General features: G+C 46.7%; 1 protein-coding gene across 2 annotated transcripts in view; it reads right to left on the minus strand.

Annotated features, from left to right (window-relative positions):
- Positions 1-1,339: 1,339 nt before the first annotated feature.
- Positions 1,340-21,290, minus strand: part of GAB3 (GRB2 associated binding protein 3) — a 62,356-nt gene continuing 42,405 nt past the window's right edge. Inside the window, exons 3-10 of one of the 2 annotated variants that reach the window (XM_085060414.1) lie at positions 15,612-15,825; positions 14,727-15,205; positions 12,136-12,191; positions 10,788-11,043; positions 9,595-9,676; positions 8,091-8,193; positions 6,722-6,835; positions 1,340-5,712 (exon numbers count right to left, since the gene is read on the minus strand). In XM_085060414.1, coding sequence (XP_084916540.1) covers positions 5,596-5,712; positions 6,722-6,835; positions 8,091-8,193; positions 9,595-9,676; positions 10,788-11,043; positions 12,136-12,191; positions 14,727-15,205; positions 15,612-15,825 — 1,421 coding nt within the window. In that variant the 3' untranslated portion in view covers positions 1,340-5,595. The remainder of the gene's footprint in view (positions 5,713-6,721; positions 6,836-8,090; positions 8,194-9,594; positions 9,677-10,787; positions 11,044-12,135; positions 12,192-14,726; positions 15,206-15,611; positions 15,826-21,290) is intronic. The other variant, XM_085060415.1, reaches the window with a different exon arrangement.

The following is a 21,290-nucleotide window of genomic DNA, read 5'->3' on the forward strand; positions in this document are numbered from 1 at the left end:
TGTGATGGGGAGTTACTGCCTTTCTGGAGGGTTTTGTGTTTCAGGCCCCATGAAGATAACCTGGTTTTGCAACCTGGCTGGCAGCCCTGTGGCTTTTTGCTTCAAGAAAGTATTTGATGTGGTTTGAAACTGCAGATGTAACTAGAGAGGCCAACCTCTATTGAGCCAAGTGCTTACATATGCAGACCTTTTGTTGTCATTTTTTCATGCTATTATTATTATTATTATTACTACAACTATTATTATCCAATCACTAAAGTACTTTTCATGGAGGTGTGTGAATTCTGAGAGCTCCCTGGCTCACTCCATGGCAGCAGGGTGATGGTTCCTTTGACACAGTTGTTTCCCTCCAAGGCTCTGGGATTAGGTGCAACAGAGGGAGGTCTCTTTTCTGGGAAGTGCTCCCTGATGAAAGAGCTGTTCCCATCTCTGCTGGGCAGAGGACACGGAAGAGCTGTGAACCAGCCGTCAGACTTTATCTGACCTTTCATTTGTCTGACCTGCCCTCCCTTGAAGACCAAAAACAAAATGTCACGCAGTTCCCTTCTATCAAGCCTGCAGGCAAAGGCTTATCTAAGTCACACGTGTCAGTGTGTCTTTGGTCGTGTAGCCGAGTTTCCATCAGGGGCTCTCTAAGCACTACACCTCCCTTGATCCACCACGGTGGGTCTCCAGCCAGGATTACAAAGTGTGCAGATCCAAAAGTGGCACTAGCCTGAAGCAATAAATAAACTATTTCCAAACTACCTGGCTTGTTAGTGGCAAGGTTTGCTCAGCTCTGCTCCCATGGACTGCCTCATTTCATCCTCCAAATCCCGGGATGTGCACATTGAAAGGATCCCCATGTTCCTAGTTTGCTGCATGTGGAAATTATATTAACAGCAACTACACTCCTCAGCACAAAGCAATTAAAAGATCAGGTTAAATAACAACTAGTCTTTGTACCCAAGCCCGTGCATGTGCTGAATAAATTTGTGCTTGTGGTCTACACGGTCGGTCAGGAGTTATGGCCTTTTCCTGCCCCTTGGCTGTGCAGCAGCAGCAGCCATAGGGTCAGGAGCTGGGGCTGGGACTGGGGGGCTGCACCTCACCCTGTCCCAGGAGGACACAGACATGAGTCCAAGTCACAACTTCATGGCTCTTCCTTATTCTGCAAATAACCCCCATGACACACAGGAGTATGACATTTGTTTGCAAATTCATTTGAATTTGCATCCAAATGTTTTACATGAACAAATCACTGCCTAATAAGAGATGTAAAAAATGGACAAAGCATTATATGAAAAATGTGGGAGCTTACCTCATTTCTTCACTTACCGAAATAATTAAAGATCACAGCTACCTTTTATATTAATTTATTAGAAAAAGATACAGTTTAATGTGCAAATATATACACCAAACATTACAATGAAACATGAGGAAGGTGAGCCCCTTCCCTCTAGCAACAACTTGCCCCTTCATAACAGACATGACTGTTTAATGCTTCCCCACAGATTTACAAGTACAAAAAAATGTATAATGCTTCATTTGCACAAGACAAAAGTTTAGTTTTATCTGAAAACAAAAAATATCCTGGCTTTGACATGGCAAAAGTCTGCTATTTTGGTGGCTTTTATTTTTTTTTTTAAACCTGAGCAAGTTTTGCGGAACAGGGGGACAAAGGGAAGGCATTGCCCTGTGCTTCGTTCTCATCACAGCATCTGATGGTCTTTGAATTACTAAGCCACTGAATCACTGCAAGTGAATGCAACTCCAAAATCTGCATCTAGGATGTAGTTAGTGACATGAATAAAGCAGGTGCTACCGCTGGCAAAGCGAGCTGGCTGGAAACACCTGGCTCTGGTTTCATGGCTGTTGGCATTTCTCAGGTTAAGTGTTCATTTCTGCCAGTAAGGAAATTAATGCTGCCTCCTCTCATAAAGGAATTATAAATGTAAAATGCAGTTTAGTCCAAAAAGCAAATGAGTCGTGGACCTGCTATGCCTTGCTCCAATGTGTGGTCATTGAAGGAGTGCAGAGTAAGGCCATATTAAACACATCCTTTGGGGGAACCAGCTGATGGCCCAACAATAACCACAGGACCCAAAACATCGAGCTTGGTTGTTTTCCACATCATCCTGCAGCTGAGCTTCATCCAGCAATTCTGCAGGGTGACACTTCCAATCCAACAAAGGCTATTCTCCCCATTTTAAATGCGAGGCCCCAGCAGTGCTGGAGAAGGCACTACAAGACCTGGGCTAGGCCATGCCAGTTCCCTCAGCAGACAAGAGTTTGCTAAGGGACCCCAGGCCACCCCATGCTCATTTAGGTGCAGAGCCTCTCTCTGCGTCAGCTCTCATTACACTTTTGAAAAAAATACATGCAAATAACAGATCCATGGCAAAAACAAGACACCATCAGGAGTGTGCCTGGCTGGTCCCAGTGCCAGTGCTAACCAAGGGCTCTGGCCTGGGCGGTTTTCAGACAAGGCACTTTCAAAAGCTGATTCAGTTTTCAGGTTTTCTTTCCTTTTAGGCCAAGGGATTGGGATTTAAGAACAGACTAAGCAGTGACTCCATTTTGCTCTGTGACACCCCTCCTCTCCCACCAGCTGGCTCTATGGGTACAGGTGGGTTTGTCAGTTGTGGCTGCTGCAGCTCCCTGCACACCCAACTCCTTAGTGATGGGGTGGCCACAACAGATTTGGCCTTTGCCATCCTCCCACCATCCTCCTCCTCTTTACCTTCTTTGAAGTATTGCAGAATTTGATGGGATAAAAAAGCCTCGTGGGAGTATTGCTCTGCTTTTAAATTTTTTTCCCAGTATTTTTTAATTGCTCCTGTTTCATGGGTTGTACTTGCACATGAATGCATGTCACAGGTCCTGGAGCAGTGGGTAAAAACACCTTATGAAAAATCTGAATAAACCCTCCAACTTAGCTCTTAGAAGCAAAAGTTAGAAACCAGTGAGCAGCATTTGATCAAGATAAGAGTGTTGTGGGAGCAAGCAGGGGCCACAGGAAGTTGAAAGGGGCCATTCTGATCTAAGGACAGTCCCTGCCAAGCTATATGCTTATGTCCTTTAAGGGGAGTAAAAATCCCCAGGGAGCTCTTTCTTCTCTGAACTGAGTGATCCGTTAGCCAGGTTTGTTGAGTTTAAATATTTTTACAATAAACTAGAATAACAAGCGAGTCAGTTGTCTCCAATAACTTGGTGTTTTTCCACTTCAGAAGATTTTCTGACAGCATGAAAAGAAACACTCCAGTCAAACATGAGCTGATCTGTACGTGATTCTGATCTGCATCAGAGGTTGCCGTGCCATCACTCCTCAACCCAGGGTCTGCAGTAGCAGAATGTAACTTCACCCACCCTTTGTGGATGTTGTCTGTCCCCAATTTAAAACACCTCTTAGCTGGTCTTTTAACCCTTTCAGTAGATCAGCACACACCAAGAGCTTTCAGCAACATGTGTTACTTGCACACTTTGATAGAAAGACAATTCTTTTGGGCAGAAAGGCAAAGGTTTCAGTATCCATGGCCCTTCCATGCTTCCCTCTCTGTGACACCTCTGTGCAGGTGCAGATCTCCACTGCCTCTCCCCAGACCCCCTGCCCCTGTTACAACACCACTCCCAGGGCATGGGTGCTCACAGCTCTGCCAAAGCAGAGCACTAAACAGCTGGGTTTTAACAAACTGAATTTCACACCAGACAGACAAGATATATACGGAAAAGTTGGAATTATTTTCAAAATTTTTATGAACATCAACTTTCCTTTGAGAGCTTTGGTGAGGGAGGAAGGAGCAGAGTGGGAAGGAGCAGCAGGTCAGCTATCTGCAGGATAACCCCAGTTTTCCAAGCAGCTCTAGTCTGGGACACTTGGTGCCTGCAGGCCTGGGTGCCCAGATTGCCCCAGTCAGTGAAGGCGCTGGTGAACCTTGTTCTTGCAGGGTAACCTAGTGAGAGCCTGGTCACCACAGATCCCCAGGGGCTGGGCTAAAGAAGCAGTGAGACTTGCAAGCCCTTCAGCTCTCTTGAGGTAGGAGGAAAACTGTGTTTCTGTTGGCTACTCTGCCTCTCCCACAGGACGTGCAACTCAGCCTCCCAGAGTGCCGGAATGGTTGGAGCAGAGGGGGTGTAGGGAGGAAGCTGAGTAGGAGCCTTGAAATGCCAGTGGTTTCTGCAATGACATTTCTGTGACCTCTGTTTGGTAGATCAGCATTTTTGGGATGTCAGGTTACAGCAATGCAACAAAGGGAGACCAGCAAATTGGCACTGTCAGAGAAGAAATCTTTCGTAAGGGTCCTGTCTGTCCATCCACGCTGACAGGATCAGACCTCTTATGGCTACTGGGACTTACCTACAGGAGCAAAGCTTGTGAGACCAAATCCAGTGTGGGTCACTCAGCGTCACTGCCTGCTTCCATGAGTCAAGTGGCTGTGTGCCACTGTAAAAGAAAGACTGCAGCCAAGCGTTTAAAGTTAAATATCTTATAAACTATACACATATGTCATCCTGAGATAGTGCCTGTAACAAGCCCCAAGGTAGATAAGCTTCCTGAGCCCAGAGGTCCTCACGCTGCGTGAGTGCATTGTTGTCCTGTTTTGGCAGGCTCCTGGCCTCTCTCGGAGCGCGCTGCACTTCCTAATGCTCTTTTATTTTTGGGGTGGGTCTAGTGAAACAATCACATTGACGACTGCTACCAGCAATTCCAATGGCATTTCTTCTGCTGTTCAGATGAAAGCATTCTTGATCTCTTGCCAGTTCTCTCAAGGCTTGCAGAAACAGGCTCACAGCTTCCCTTTCTCTTTTTTGGCCAGCGAAGAGCTGTGTGGCTGCAGCCTCCTGCTAGAAGAGCAGCTGTGCTGTGCCGTGCCGAAGACACTTCTCAAGACAGGGGAGAAAACATCAGTAGGAATCAGACAGAGAAGCAACAATTATGAGCCACAATGGAGGGAAGAAGCTTAATACAATGACCGTCGTCCAGAAGGTCAAAGACCATGCGTTCCAGTCGCATGGGTATGTAGTCCTGCTTTGAGTTCTGACAGCATCAGCTCACAGTCAGACCTTTTACACCCAGGGGAAAAATATTTTTCAAAATTCTCTTTGCTTAAGCACTATATATTCAAAAAGTTCTTTTTATTTTTTTCAGTATTTTAGCCCTTAGTTGATTAGTCACCAAAACCTGTCAGATGCCCTCTGCCATAAAAGCACTCTGAGCATCTGCAGCATTTGTAGGAATATCAAAAAATAGCTTTAGCAACTAGGAATTATGCAACAGAAGGAGAAGGCAGGATGAACTAGATTAATGCAACTTGTAGTGGATTTGTTAATGTTAAGTGTAGGACTCGTTCCAGAATCATGCCAGAAAATGGTACCATGTAGCTTACTGGTAAGGGCAGTAAAAAGGCTAATGCATTACTTTAGTCATCAGTGAACCACTCACTCACTCAACATACTATTTCCAGCTGAAATCAAAGGTTTCCAGTAAAAATGCCTCTGAAGACTGTAAGCATCTTTCGGCTCTCTCTGCCTTTGAGCTCTACTGTGATAGCTGCTTCATTAACATTGTGGTTCCAGTGCAAAAAAAAACTCTTCCAGATCCCAAATCTTCTTCCTTTACACTTTTGATTGTCTTTCATCTGTCCATTCCTGCTTAGTGTTCTGTAAAGCTTGAGTCTTCTGTTCATCTACCTGGACATAGTCCACTCTCTGTTCCTCAGACAGAAAAGGTTTCTGTGGGACAAACGAAAAAAAAAAACAATGTATTAATTTTCAGGTTGAAAAGGAGTGCTAGTGAAACTTAGCTTGATTTTTTTATTTTCCCTTTCCCCTGTTCCTTGATTGCTTCACTTCACCTTGAAGCTCACAGTGACATCAGCTGACAAAAGGATTGCTGTACAGCCCACTTTAGCTATAATTATCCATCTGTCACCCTGTCACTCAGCCCAGCACAGCAAGCGAGGGAAACGTGCTGTGCTGGCTATTTCCATGCAGATAAACATTCTCTCCTCATCTGAGTGATCCTGCTGCAGGGATAACCTCACTGATTTTAGATACAGGGAGGGTTTAAATAAGAGAGCTTGAGAGTCTTGAGTCTTTTGCATCTGGGAGTATTGGCTGATAGGGAAAATGATACACAGGACATAAAATGACCCAGACTGACAACAGTTCATTGCTTTGCAGTTGTACCAACCCCACCGCCTGGGCAGGTTAGAAGTTCTTTGGAACAAGGAATGTATTGTCTCAGCATTGCAAAGGAAATTGAAATGGTTTTGGTGATGCAGGAATAAAGATACACATCTTGCCAGGTTATAAGAGATGGTACAGTTTTACTCCATGAATTTCTCATGGGCTGTAAACATGTTACTGCAAAGAGATTTTGGGGCAAACTAGCAGGAAAGGCTTTGTGGAGATATGATGAAAATGAAGGAGCATGCAGAGATCCTGCTTGCTGTGCAGGCATCAACCAGCTTGCCCACAAGCCCTCGTGGCTGCACATCCCAGCACAGTCTCATGCCCTGTGCCGAGCTTGTGTTAATGGCACCCCTGTGAGTCACACTAAAGACACCTTGTCAGCACCCTAATCATGCTCTTATAACACTCATCTGGAGCCTGACACAGCTGGAAACATGACTGGCTTCATCATGGCACTTAGGGCACCTAGCAGAATGTGACCCTGGGTCTCAATTTCCTCCCAGCAGACGAAAACAGAAGGCTGTGAGATTTTTCAGATGACTCGTACCTTCTGCACAGGGGATGGGGAAGCAGAGTTAAAATCCAGTGCTAAGTAATCAAGGTTAGATTTCCTTGTCCATGGAAAAGCACCACTGTATGGAGATGTGGCCTGTCTGTGTTCCTGTCAGGAGAGAAGAGAAACTTTTAATGCTCTTAAAACATGATCCTAGAGGGAAACAGGATCACAACTGTGAGCTGGGAGATTTGCCCAGCAGAATGAGAGTGACAACAGTCAGGACCCACATGATTTCTATGCCAAGGGTGCATTTGGTTACTACCCACGGTGTAACTCTGATAAATGTGGGATGGCATAAAGACACTGTGAGAGCCTTTTTCTCCTGGTAATTCTGGCAAAACAAAAAAACCAGGCTGATTTACACTCAATTTTATCAAGAAGGACTTGTACCCAGCTTCTCAATCCACGCCCTTGGAAAGCTCATATTTGCAGAGGTGCCCTCTTAAACATCATCATTCCATGAATTTGAAGAAATTGTGAAAATTCTGTTCAAATCTAGCAACTGAAAATTGATCTCATAAAATCACAGATAACCACAAACATATGACATGTTTTCCTTGATTAGAAAACTCAAATGGGGAGTGGTTACAACGGGAACTGCCTTCTTGAGCAGATTTCAGTCTGGTAGAGATGTAGGTTGAAATTTGAAACTATGGTTCATGGACACTGTGGTCAGTTTTGCAATATATTTTTATAGCTATTGGTATTGGGCTTTGGCTATGGAGCCAGATCTGTAGACATTGGCTCAGATGAATGTATTTAAGATCCATTTCCATGTAAAATTTAAAGAAAAACAAGATTCTGGTCTTTTGCAAGATATGGCTAAAGAGTAAATGAAGAAAAGTAAGCCACAAAGCCAGATGTTCTTCTTTCATGGGATGGGAAGTGGGGTTAGTGCCACCAGCCAAAGCAGAAGCAATAAGAGACTTTAATGGGAGTTCTGTTTCTGCACAATATTTGGTGTGTTTCTTTAGGAAGTGCACTAACGGCTTTCTGTCATTTCCTAGGAGATTTTGCAGGGCACACTTTTAAAAGGTGAAAAGATTTAATTTTCCTCTGCCTTAATGAGTTCTCATGTAAATATGGCTGATCCCTGTGATCTCTTGGAACTGCTCAGCAACATTCGTGGGCGAACAGCTGAGTTCTGCAGAGCAGGAAAAGGGCTTCCCTTATCTCTCTGTAAATTGGTCCCACTGTCTTTGGTTTAAAACCGTTTCATCATTTGAAAAAAGAAAAACAAACCAGAAGGCAAAGGACAAACCTCCTCAACGTTTTTCCTTAGAAAACAAACTTCTGCATTCTCCATCAATGTGACAGAGCAGAATAAAGCAAAGGATGGCTGTGTGAAAATGAAGATTACCATATGAATGTAACTTTCTTCCTCTTCTCCGGAAACTGAATTGGCAAATATTCTTGCTGAATTAATACCGTCTCTTTCTGGTGAGATAAAGCTCATTCGATTGCTATGAAGAAAAACACAGGAGAGGTTAAGGAAGCATCTTACAGATGCACTGAAATGAAGCCAAAGCCTGACACAGTCCATATGGTGAATAAACTCACACTAAGGCTGCAGCCTTCATGGAGAGGATGTCCAAAGCCACTCCTTAGTTCTAGAAATAGTGTGCTATATCGCTGAGTGATTTTGTTGTGGTTTTTTCTAAGATTTATGAAAGTTTGCTATCTGGTACGACAGAAAGTGTAAAATATTGAAGCATCAAAGGGCACAGAGACAGCTATCATTCACTGGGGCAATAGTGGGGGCAGTTACTTGGCTGTGCAGGTATCCACATTTTGGAGACTGATGTGAATTAATTAGCTGCTGGAGGTACTTGCAGAGGAACTTCTCTGGCTTTGCACTCATGTCAACATGTGCCACCCATGCTGTGGAGATGGCTGTGACTCAGCCCTTGCACAAGGAAATCTCTCCCATCAATACAACTCTCAGAGATGCATGGTGAAAAAATTACCACAGTAGAGCATGATGGGCTTGGTTAGTAGGAAATCAGATGGCCAGTCTGTGCAGCATGAACACCATAATTCCTTTTGCTGTATTAGTTTCAGGCATACTTCTTTTTTTTATTATTTTTGTTAGTATAAAACATGCAAACTCACTCTTAGCTCATTATCCTTCAGGCCTTTGCACAGTGTCAGCACTGATTAACCACAATGCTCTGGCAGGGATGCTTGGGAGGCAGGGAATTGGCTTTCCTTAACAGGCAGTGCCAAAGGGCTTAACCAGCCTTGGGCTGGATAGCTGAGAGAGGGCTCTGCAACTGAGAAATTGCCCATCTTGTGTCTCTTTTGCCCTTCACAGGACAACCTGCAGTGGGAGAGTGGAAATGCCCTGTCTGGCACTCATGCCAGCAAACCCCCACATTTTCTGGAGTGCCTAGGGTGTGCAGAGGATGTTGCTGGGAATTTTTGGCATACCAGCAGTTCAAGTCTGGATTGCTGTGTGGCAGTGCAGAATTCTACATCCAGTCCACAATTCAGGCAGCTCTTTATCTCATCTGGTTTTCCTATGCTGTATTAATTTTCAGGAGCAAAAATGGCTCTATCATAGTTCAGGCACACCAAGCTTTTAGCCATCATATCAGCCACACCAGAGTGCAGACCAGCTCCAGGCTGTCCAAAAGGAACCTTCAAAACATGATGCTGAGTTCTTTGGAGCTGCCCATCGTGGAAGGGAGCCCTGTTTTAGAGACAGCAAAACCCTGGGGGATACTGCAAGGAACCCTGGGGAATTTTTGCTTGTGGACTTTGCCAGGAAACTGTTTCTTGTGGGATGTGATAAGTTATTTTTAACTCTATTCCACAACGCTAATGCTCAGAAGATTGGAATGGCAGGTTTCTTGTTGACTTACTAAGGCACAGTCCACATCCTGGTCACGGCAGCATGCTCCCGGATTGTGGAGAGGTTCCTCAAGTCCAGGGGAGGTGGTCTTGCTGTAATAAATACAAAAGGAACGATGTTTCCAATGAAAAGTACAGACTGTTTAGAAAAATGCAGTTTTATATTAACAGAAAGAAACTAACAGAGTATTTCACAAAACATAACCAAGACAGAAATCAGTAACAAATGACCTCTTCAGTCAGTGCTGGAAAGCAAAGTCCCTAAATCACCCTAAAATAACAGAATAAATACAGTGGGCATAAAGAGACCAAATGCCCCACAAGATCCATATATGGCCCTAAATATGCTTTGCCTATGCTGCCTCTGAGAAGCTGGTTCAGCCTCCAGGTTATAACAGGTTTTAGGTTCTGTTCTAAGCAAAAAGGTCCTAATGGGGATCAGGATCATTCCTGTCACCAGTCAATATACATGTGCCCACCATTCCCAAAACGCTTTAAGAAAACATGTGAGTTTACTTTGCTTCATGGCAGTGGTCTAAATGTCTGTGCCCACTTTACAGCAGCATTGCCTGAACCAATTTTTGACTAACCCTGTGGCTCTGTAACCCTAAGGGCTTTAGGGTTGTAGCTGTAGGCTACAGCTGTAGCTGTGAGTGAGGTTTAGGCAATTTCTTCACTTCAAAGCTGAATTTCGTCCCCAGTATAATCTCTAGAAGTGCAACACAGATTTTGGACATGCCATGAAAAGCAGGAGTGGAAAATTACCATCAGCAAATGCATCTGTAGGGAATTCCTAATTAAACCAAAACAGCTGTGCCTACCCAGCAGAGGTTTAACCAACAGCCCACACATCAAGTTTGAGTACTTGAATGTTTGGATGTCCCATTCCTGGCAGGTCAGAGGGCTGGAGAGGAGTACAAGTACTTCAGAGCAGCAGGATTGAGTCTAGTGTCTCTGCAAGGCTAGGTCCCCGTGGCTGTTTGCAGTGGGAAGCTGGGCACGATGCTACTGCAGCCACCTGGGCTCTGATGGCAAGAGCAGCCATGGACACTTGTCCTGCACTCACAAAGCACCCTGCAGGCACATTTAACCCATCGTCTAGAGTGGGAATTGCTTTAAGGCATGCCAAGGACACTATCAAAGGAGGTCACCCATGTCCCCACCGTCAGGACCCCCTGGCTTTGCACTTTAGGTCTGGGCTTACATTTCCTGCGAGGCTTGAGGTCTCGGTTCACCGGAGGAGGCTCCACGTCCGAGGGCAGCTCAGGCAAGGGGCTGGTGAGTTTCTCAGTGCTGACGACAGGGAAGGTGAAGGTGGCTGAGGCAGGGCTCATGGGGATGTAGCCGTCGGGGGAGCAGTCGGAGCCGGGCGCCGAGGGGGACGTGCTGGGGCGCATAGGCACATAGCTGTCCTCCGCGCTGTCCGCAGCCGTCGAGTACAGCGGCGAGAAGCGGCACGGCTGCCAGGCAGAGCAGGAGAGCAAAGAGAAACGGCTCCATCAGTGCACAGCCAGCCCCTCCAGGCTGGGAACACACCTGAGCCCAGCCCAGGCCAGGATGGCTCTGATGGGGACTTTTGGAGAGGCACAAGATGGAGTGACAAGAGGCAAATGTGTGAGTTCAGATGGACACTCCAGCTCTGGAGCCATCCACCCTGAGCTTCCTGACTCACTGCTGGAAACTAGAACCAAATTTGTTGCTGACTTTATTGGTTATAGCCTCCAGCTTCAGTGAGGCTGCACTTGCCTCTCACAGCAGTAATTCTGACCTATAAAATGATGGAGGATCCTTCATACAAAAAGAAGTCTGGAAGGAGAACACCTGATGAATTAGATTTTGGCAAATGTGGAAGCTGAGAGAGCAGACACAGACCTAGAGTGCACTTCTGGTCACTGAGAATTAGCACTAGAAAATTTCATCCAGGTTAATGCTGGCTGAGTGGTGAGAGGGAGTGATTACAATCCTTGCAAGCTTTCAAAAGGGAGCAAAATATAAGTTGCCCACCACCAGCAAAGGATCTCTCACAGAAGACAGTATCCAGCACCAGGCAGAAGACTGGCTCTGTGATGTGAGATGGAGTACACAGAATCATGTCTGTCAAAGGCTGAGGCAGGAAGCTGTGGACTGACAGAGCCCTCAGTCACAGGCACTTTGAGAGCAATCACTTTCCCATGTCCTAAAGAAGAGATATCCCTCAGGACCATGAAGTGACAGGCTTCCTTAGGCCCCCTTTCCAAAGGATAAGCCATTTTCTCTGGTGCTCTTGGTCAACAGTTTAAATCTTGAGGCTACTGGTAACCTTTTCCATAATAGACCCAGCTTCATCTGCTTTAAAAACAGGGTGCTCAGGATTGTGGCCTCCCCCTCCCTCTTTTCTCAAAGACTCCCTGAAGCCAAAAAGCAGCAGCAGAGAAGTTGCCCAAAGCCAGGCACTTTGTCCATTTTTTAAATTCTTCTGCTGATCAGAGGAATGATTGAACATCAAGATGTGAAATGATTCACTACGAAGTTCATGTGCCAGTGTTTTAAATTTGTGCAAGCAGAGTACTTACCAAATTCAAGCTAAGCCTCTTATCTCGACTTCTTAAGGAACTGCCTTCCATGTCTGCTGCAAGGAAAAAAAGTGATTAAAAGTGGGATAACCTTACAGAGATAATTCTGGAGTAAAACATATGGCTCTAAAATAATTAAAGTTTATAAAGATTCCATAACTCCTAAATGAGGAAATCCAATGACACTTAAGACCAGATCCAACTCAGTAGCATTTCAAGAGTGATTACATCTATTTTAAGTATGATGAAACCAAGGAACATGTTCATGTATAATCCAGCTGTAACTTATGCTTTCTGTAATACAAGCAGTTGGGGAGAAAGACTGGTGTGGGAGCAAGCAAGCAAAAATTTAAATGCAGCTCCTCTGCTCTAGTCATTCTCTGTTTTCCCATCTGTCAAATTGGGGAAATTATATGAAAAGGGGCTATTATAGAGAATATTATTTCATTTATTTCTTGGAAATTTATTTAGGAGCCTTTTAAGGTGCCAGGGAAGCAATTGTTATTGTACAGAAAGTGGTGCGTGGGGGAACTTAATGGTAGGGGAAAAATTCTTTGCTTTGTCACCCAGAAGTGCTGATGTGGTGCAAGTGGCTCAAGCTGATGGGGAATGAACAGCCAGAGACACAAACACCAGTCTCCATGTCTCCTTGTGCAGGTGTGCCTTTGTCTTGGTGTAGGTCAATTTTATTTTCCAAGCCAAGAAGCCCTAAAATCCAGCATTCAGAGCATAGAAGATCAGCTGTGGGAGAAGCTTACAACCACCATCCTTTTCTGAAAAGGGATTTTCTGTGCAGAAAATGGCTTTTCTATGGGAATGCCTTAAACCCCTGCAACCATGTTAATCCATTCCCTGCTCTTAAGGTGGAGATGTCAGTACTGCAACTGGGGGCATTTTTGGTGGTACCAGTAAAAAAGGCCAAACAAGAACAAAGCAATTCTGTTAGTGCAGATACATATTCAGATAGACACAGTCACTGTCCTGGGACAGCTACATTTATTTATTATCTTGGCAAAAAGACACTGAGGCACAAGGCTGTGGCAGATTCCAGGTTACAGGTGCCTTATGGCTCATCCCCCTTCATGGCACTTCCACCAGCACACGCTGCCTTTGCACTGGGCTAAGTACATCTGTGCACCTTTTGCAGGTTTGCAAGGGCAAAATATTAAGTTAATAATTTGAGTGGACTCACAGGGGAAGCTGGCGAGGAACAGCTGCTTGCTCCCTGTTTCTTTTTCTGATCTTTCTTGTTAAACACATTTGAATTCAGAGTTTAACCCTCCAAATAGTTTCAGCTGCACTCAGGGTAAGAAAAAGTGGCAGCACTTACTAATTCATTGCTGCCCCCGTCAGGCAGAGACAACCCTGCAGCACAGCAGCACAACATGACATTTGGCCACCTAATCCCCTTAGAAACATTTTGGTGTAAATTGGGTTGGAGGAACATGAACCAATGGTATTGGAGCAGCACACATGCAGAAGCAAGAGCAGCAACTTTCAGAGAAAAAACAAATGTAGCTAATAATTCAGAACAGCAATTCCACTGATGGGTGTTTCTCCAGAAACCTTCCAAGAATTGTCTGTACACTGATAAAGAGGCTAAGCAGAGATCTCCTTGCTTTAGCTTCTGAGCACTAAGAGCAAGATCTAACAGCCCCACACATTGTCTGGTCATTCAAACTGCAGGAGTCTAAATGATGCTTGTCCTTAAATATCTACATTTTTTCCTCATCAAAAATTAAGGTTTTCACATCACTGCAATATACTTGGTGATTTCCAGCCAGGTATTCTGGCTGCCTCCCTCTGTTCTGTGGCTCCATGTAATAAAGCTTTCTCATCCTGCATATGCTGGTTTTTGACACCATGACGTTCTGGGTTTTGCCTGTTACTTTTGTTAGTGATGATGGTGTTTCAGGAGCAAGTGGAAAAGCCAGCTCAGCTCAGAGCAGTTTGCTTTGCAGCCTCGCCTTGCTCTGTAGCAGCAGGTTTTCAGACTGCCCTGACTGAAGTGCAAGGACAGAGTGGGATTTATTCAAGGACACGCAGAGTCCCTGGTTCAACCAGGATTACATCCCATCCCCAGCGTCTCCCTGACTTCCTGGTCTTTACTCTAAGCTGTGAAAAGACACGCAGATCTCAGGGAACAGACTGGGTGTAGTGAAGCAGCACAGCACCAGAGGCATCTCCCATGTGCAAGCCCACACTTCCACCTGTATAAACAGAGCTTGGCATTGCCCACTTCAGTGGCTGACTTTCCATTTTGCTTTTTCTACTCCTTTCTATTCTGAGGAGGGAGGGGACATGGAAAACTAGCAAGTCATGAGGCATCTTAAGGGATCAGAGCCAAATTGCTGCCCATGTGTACACACACCAAGAGGCTTCTACAGAGCAGGAGCTTAACCTGAGGGACAGACATGAATCCTGCTTGCTAATTCATCTGAAATAAGCGTTTTGTGTTGCTGTGGGTGGTGTATGATTTCACAGAGGGGAGGACACAGAGGCACAACTGGAAGTCAAAACCACTCTGTGCGTGTGGGCAGCTCCATCCCTCACACTGGTCCTGCTTTGCTGGCTCTCAGAAGTGCACTCACCTTTCCAGTTCCTCACGTTGTCTAAGCTGGACAAGGAGATCCTCCTGGGCACCAGGGTGACCTGAGCACGGCAGATCCCAGCGTGCCCATTCTGGAGGGCCCCACTGCCCACCTCGTCCCCTCTCCTGTCCGAGAAGTGGGTTGGCTTGGGTGGCCGCGGCGGGGGCGTGTTGGACAGCACGTCCAGCTGTGTCACACCGTAGGGCAGCGCGTTTTGGCTCTTGTCCATCTGAAACGTTGGTGTCAGCGGCGTCCCCAGCAGTGGAGAAGAGGAGGAAAAGTCACTGGATGGCCCACTAATGTCTATGGTCCTGGACACGATGCTGGGATTTGCCAATGGGGCTCCATCCTGGTGCACGGTGCCAGCACTGGTTGGCTGTACAAGGTATAAGGAGGGCTGGGATTGCAAGGAGTCAACAAAAACATCGTCTGATGACGTTTGCTCCAGAGATCTGTCTGAATTTGACCAGCTGTCACACCTGCAAGGAGAGAGAGGTCAGGACCTGGGCTTTCCTTTTCTCCTGGCTGTAAGAACACAGCAAGCAAAAACCCAAACCCCACAGTTTGGGAAAAGTCCCTTCCCTCTGAGCTGGACTGGAGGCTGGGGCAGTTTGTGGAGCACCTTGGGCAACAGCAGCAGATGTCTGCAGGGAGGCTGTGTGTGAGCCACCCACCCTGGAAAGGGACAGGACCAACATATGATGCTCAACCACTAATCTGTGCTATGAAAAGCACCCTGTAAATTGGATTAGGCTGGTGGTCCCCTGTTGTGCTCGGGAGCCAGCCCTGAGTGGCAGGGCTCCCTGGGGCTGCATGCCCCAGTTTCATCCCCGAGCAGGCAGAGAATGGCTCCAGCCCCACACATCTGGCACATCCCAGACTCACCTGGTGTGGCTGAGCTTGCCTGACTCGCAGTTGGAAAGGAAGAGGTAGTCGGGGAGGAAGACTGACTCGGACTCGCTGGGGGTCTCCTCGGCGGCAGCGTCGGCAGCAGCGTGTTCGACAGAGAAGGAAGGGTCGGCGATGCGGGAGGCGTGGGTGGAGGCGGCTGGCGAGGGCTGTGGGGACGAGGTGGTGTGAGACAGGCTCTCCACAGAACCTGCAATGGCAACGGATGGCCTGGCTGAGGGATGGCTCTGGCTCGCCCTGGCCCTCTGCCTGTCCCTGCTGTCACCACTTTGCCTTAGCGCCAGGGCTGTTTTACCCCAGAGCGGCAGTGAGTCAAGGCAAACACTGCTTCTGGGGAGAGGGGAGCCTGATTTTGCTCCCCTGCCCAGGCTGTCAGAATCCTCCACCTGCAGGAGGTGCAGACCCCCATGTTCTGGGGTCCCCCACTCCTGCAGGGCCGAGGCATCCCTCCTGTAGCCAGCAATGAAGAGCAAACTCTGATGAAGAAAGAGCTGAGGCACAACCCCAGCCTGTTTTATCAAGTATTTTCTTAGTATCTAATGCAAAGAATTAATTATTCATTTCCAACACTTCAAATTAATGGTGACAAGGAAAGGGATTGATTTCTTCCCACCTTCTAGATCTCAGTGGACAAAAATGAGCTTTGCAGCTCATGGAGTAGCCAGACAAGCTCTGAACTTGTCTGCAAGCTTTATATGCCTCTCTGGGCTGGACATCAAACCACAAGAGCTGTGGTGTGGCTGTTACCGCCCAGCTGGAGGTTTCTTGGCTCTGCTGAGAAAAGTGACACTTCTTCTCTGGTGGCCACAAGGCACGGGGGAGCCTCTGCTCAGTGACAAAACAGAGTCTGACTGTTGTTTCTCAAACAGAGTTTGACTTCACTGGGTGTGATGCTGCAATGTCCCCAGCACAGAATGGGATGGCAGTGGGACAGGAGTGGGTCTGGGCTGCAGGCTGGGGGCTGGCCCAGAGCTGGCTGCCTGCTCACACCACCAAGGTTGTTCCCACCCTTTGGTGGCAGCTTGTGGCACTCAGACTCCTCTGGCCTGAGCACTGCCTTGCAGCTGAGGCAAGTCTGGTTCTGTTCCTCTACCAACCTCTGTCCCTGCTAGAGAGCTAGGCAGAAGGGAAGAAGGAGTGATGGCTGAGCCACACAGAGTCAAACTAAACACAGCTTTTGGGGCATTTCAACTCAAAAAAATCAAGGGCAAGTTGGAGCTCCCACAATGGGCAGCTGTGGAGTGGGAGGAGTGTCTTTACAGAGCAGCTCCCCAAAAGCATCTGCTCCTGGCAGCAAGCTCAAACAGTGGCAAAAAGAGCACAAGTCCTCAGTTAGAGCATATTGATTTTTCCAATGAAGTTTCAGGTGCTGCATGGCAGTTCCCTCTCTGGAGCTGTGTGGGGATGGGGCAGTGCTCTCTGGGTCCCTGACACCTGCAGAGCTCGGCAGTGGGTGTCCACCTCTTTGTTTTTGCTCTGTGGTTTTTCATTTCAAAGAAAGGTTTTGCAGCTTTGACTCAGGCAGTGTCTCAGCCAACACGAGAAACCAGCAACAGCTGATAAAACCACACCAAGAATAAACATGCCTTCAAAGTACAGCAAGATGGCAGATTTCTCTAATGCTGATACCCAGAACTTGATGGAAAATGCTGGGAACTAACCCCTGAATAAAACAACTGATCTGCCCTTCCTGCACTGTCCCACACCTCATTCTCTGAACTTGGGAGGGAGCTGCCTCGTTCCTTCCCATCCAACAGTACTGACTCTGCTGCTTGCCCCCATTAGCGTCAGAGCTCTAGGGCAGTGGTGGGCCTTGGGTCAGCGATGCATATAAGAACATGCTTAAATCCAAGTTTAAGCAAAGGATTTGCTTTAATTTTGAGCAGGTGCTTATAGCAGCAGGGTTTCAGCAGTGAGCATGTGGAAGGAATGGCTTTCACAGGTTTTCACATTTGCAAAGCAGAGCTGAGGGCTGCAGCCTTCCCATCTGAGAAAGAACTTTTGTTCATCGTGCTGGCTCAGACAGTAACTCTGCTTTCAAATCTTGGACTCGGAGAGCTGTCTTGCAAGCTGACAATGATCAAATATACACTGGGCTAACTCCCTAGGGATCTCAGAAAAGCATGTTCACTTCACCATCTGACTACATTTAAAAAAAACCAACAAACCAACAACTAAAACTGCCACAATACATAAGAAAGATATTAATGACATTCTGGGTTATTAACACAGAGAACGAACAGGCCTGTACTCCATCTGGTACTCACAGGGTTTAGCCATGGATTATCCCATCAGGAAAGGCTGTGAGCTGCAGACCACATGGCAACGGCTGTGAGCAGGAGGGAGGGATGGGGACAGCACAGACCTGCCCTTTCCTAACCTTCAGGGGCTCAGGGACCTGCAGCCAGCTCTTCACAGACTGTCCCTGTCCCTGCCAGCTCTGCTGGTAACTGAATCATGTGCATTAAAACTGTACCACGACAGCAGCTGGCAGAATAAATTATGCATGGCTACTTTCAACAGTGAGAAAGCAGAGAATAGGTTTGGTGCCTGCCCTCTCCTTTGCCAGAGAGACAGCAGGAGGCCTCAGCTGCCAAAATAACTGCTTTGGTGGGTACTAACCCAAAAGATTTCTGCGCTGCAATCATGGGGAAAGTCACCACAGAGGCTGCAGAGCATCTTCCACAGTGACTTCTCCCATCAATGAAGGGCCATTGCTTGGAGAAACAGAGGGCTTTTCCCTCCTGCTGCAGACCCCAGCCCACTCCCCAAGAACTGTTATGGTGTAACAGCAGTGCAGGGACACGGTGGAATAGATGTGTTCTGCTCACATCAGCCATCCTCAAGGCTGCACTGACATACCAAGGAGGTAGAAATACTAACAGTAAGGCTTCCTAGTCAAATGGGTTAAACAACCTTCCCACTAGTTTCTCCAATGAAAAGCTGTCACCTTGGATTGTGTCAATTAGTCATGGCTTCAGCTTGCACATGGGATAAACTGTGCCCCTGATGTCCCACAGCCACCCCATTTCATCCCCTCCCTTGCCCCAGACACTTGGGCCAGGCATCCTCTCAATCCCCTGCATGGCCATGGGTCCCATGGGGCTGGGGAATGATGGCTCTCTTGGGGCACTCCACCAAAGATGGAAGCAAGTTTTTGCATAGATGTGGTAGGAAAACTGGGAGCAAGGCCTCTTCCTCTCTCCTCCAGCTGACTCCCCAAAGATGCCAGTTCCCCTGTCACCTCCAGCACAGCCAGCAGCAGTTTCTTGTGGCAGCAGTGTGTGAGTGCTGCTGGCAAGTCCTTTCTGACAGCCGCCCTCCCAGGTGCTTCCTGACATCTGCCTGGAGCTGGCATGTCATCTCTGCCTCTCAGCTGTCCCCTCTCCTGTTGACTACAGAGCTGTGCTCCAGGAGCCACAGCTTTTGTAACCTCTCTGCATCTGGCTGACAACACTTCTGGTGTGGGGACCTGGCTGCTCATCCAGCTTCTTTGCTACTGGAAGGGACTGACTGGGAACAACAGGACAGCATTTAAAGCTGAGTCACTGCGCAAACCTGTGGCTGCACTTTGTGTATTAAGCAGAGAAAGCAGCAGATTGTGTTTTGGCCTCAGATTCACAGCAAATTTTCAGCGATGCACAGATTAAGACTGATATGACTCATATCAGGGACTCGTATTTTTTTTGAACAGTTGCATTCAAGTAAAAAAAGCATGTGGCATTTCATAGGGCTTTTCTAATGTTAATTTTAAGGGTAATTTGTTTAAACCTACAGGCTGTTGGAGGATTTAGGTGATCCTGAAAAGCTGAAGCAATTAGCAACTGTTTGAAATGTGATGTGCAACTTGTGGAGCTGTGCAGAGTTAAATCAGGGGATCTGGATATGCTTGGCAGCCTGACCTGGATGCACCCCAGACCTGAGCTCACCGGCAGGAGCTGCAGGATAAATAGAAGCTCTTAGGAGCTATTTGGCATTAGAGGCACAGTAAGTGCCTGTCTGGAGGCTTAGCTCACGTCATCCTTGATGGGGGCTGCAAGTTCAGGTGCCAGACTTTGTACTGAACCAAGGCAAATGCTCTGCACTGCTGAACTTCTTGGGGGGTAATATCCGCCTTGGAAAGCTGGAGTGTCAGCTTTCCCAACTGCTGCTGCAAGAGCTGTCATTTCTCATCCATCAGTGCCCACACTGGCAGTCTCTGCTGGGAGAGAAACACCAATGTGTAATGCTCTGAGTACTGTCCATGTGCAAGTCTTACAAGCAATAGTGCTCTGCACCAGCAAAACAGAGCAGGCATTTCCCAGTATTAATGCATCTATCTGGGACAGCCACTGTCCTAGCTCCTCTGCAACAGACCACATCCCCTATGCACATCCTCAAACAGTGCCAGGACGCTGCCTACACATTTAAGAGACAAAAATTATTTTTCTCTATTCTGTTTTGCATGGAAGGGTTTACTTTAATTTCAGAGTAACTGGAAAAACTATATCTAAAATAATCCTGCACCAGAAATAACAATCCAAGAGCAGCAACTCAGGGTCAACGAGGGCAGAACACTGGGAAGGTGGTTACTGAATATCCCTAATTACATCCAAGCTCGAAAGGGCTGTAGACTCAAATCCCTCCAAGTTACCAGCCCTACTTGTAAATTTGTATTCATGGGCAGCTTGTACTGACACATAAAAATCTGTCAGCAAGTTTTCATGGCAGTTTCTGAAGTGAATGGGAAAAGAAGACATCACATTTGCAACAGGACCACTGCAGTATTCTTGCCACTCCCATTTCCCTCAGAAGACACTACTCAAAAGAAGGCTAAGCAATGACATGAACCATGATAGATTAAAACAAAACCTTTTGTTTCCTTTCAAGTTGCTGGGTAATGGTGTGGCCACACAGCACCTGCAGACACCAGCAGCACTCTGAGTGCAGCAGCACAAAGACCATGCAAGGATAAGCTGCCTGGCCACACTATGATACCCCCAAACATATTACTGCCCTAGGGGTCGTGTCCCTCCATGGCCACCCTCTTCTATTCTTGCACTGCCTTTTATCACATTGAAAAGCTTCATTCTGACTCATTTCCTCTGAAACTCTCGAATTGCTGCTGTATCTGCCCCCTGGAACTGTCCGGGGAGAGACAGATTGCTGTTATCTGAGCCCGATTGTCTCATTTAAAAGGCAAGTTAATGATGATACAGGTCCCAACTTTAATTACTGGCTACATCCATTTTGGAGTGGTTAATTCTTGGCAGCTTTTCAAGAAATTCACTCTGCTGAATATATACAAGTGTAGGGCCTGGCAAAAGAGCTGCCTTTATGCTTCACTGGCAGGATCATCTTTAAAGTCTAGACACACACTTTGAACATTCTCCTGTCCTCTGCCTTTTCTTTATTTTCTCTTATTAACAGACTAAGGCAGCTTAGTAGTTCTGTCACTGATTTATGTACATGCTTATAAACCCAAGTCAGTGCACATTCCACGTCCAGCAAAGCCTGAGAAAATGGAAGTTTTGCAGGATGCTTTCCTGGAACAGGTGTCTTACATTAAGCCAAACTAAATAAATATAGGACATGTAATGAAATAAACAGCCCCAGAAGATAACACTCAGTCAGCTTTTCCCATACACAGCACCTTTTCTTATTAAGGACCTGCTG

This window comes from Lichenostomus cassidix, chromosome 4A (assembly GCF_008360975.1).
Source record: "Lichenostomus cassidix isolate B80296 chromosome 4A, HeHo_3.0, whole genome shotgun sequence".
Classification (NCBI taxonomy): domain Eukaryota; kingdom Metazoa; phylum Chordata; class Aves; order Passeriformes; family Meliphagidae; genus Lichenostomus; species Lichenostomus cassidix.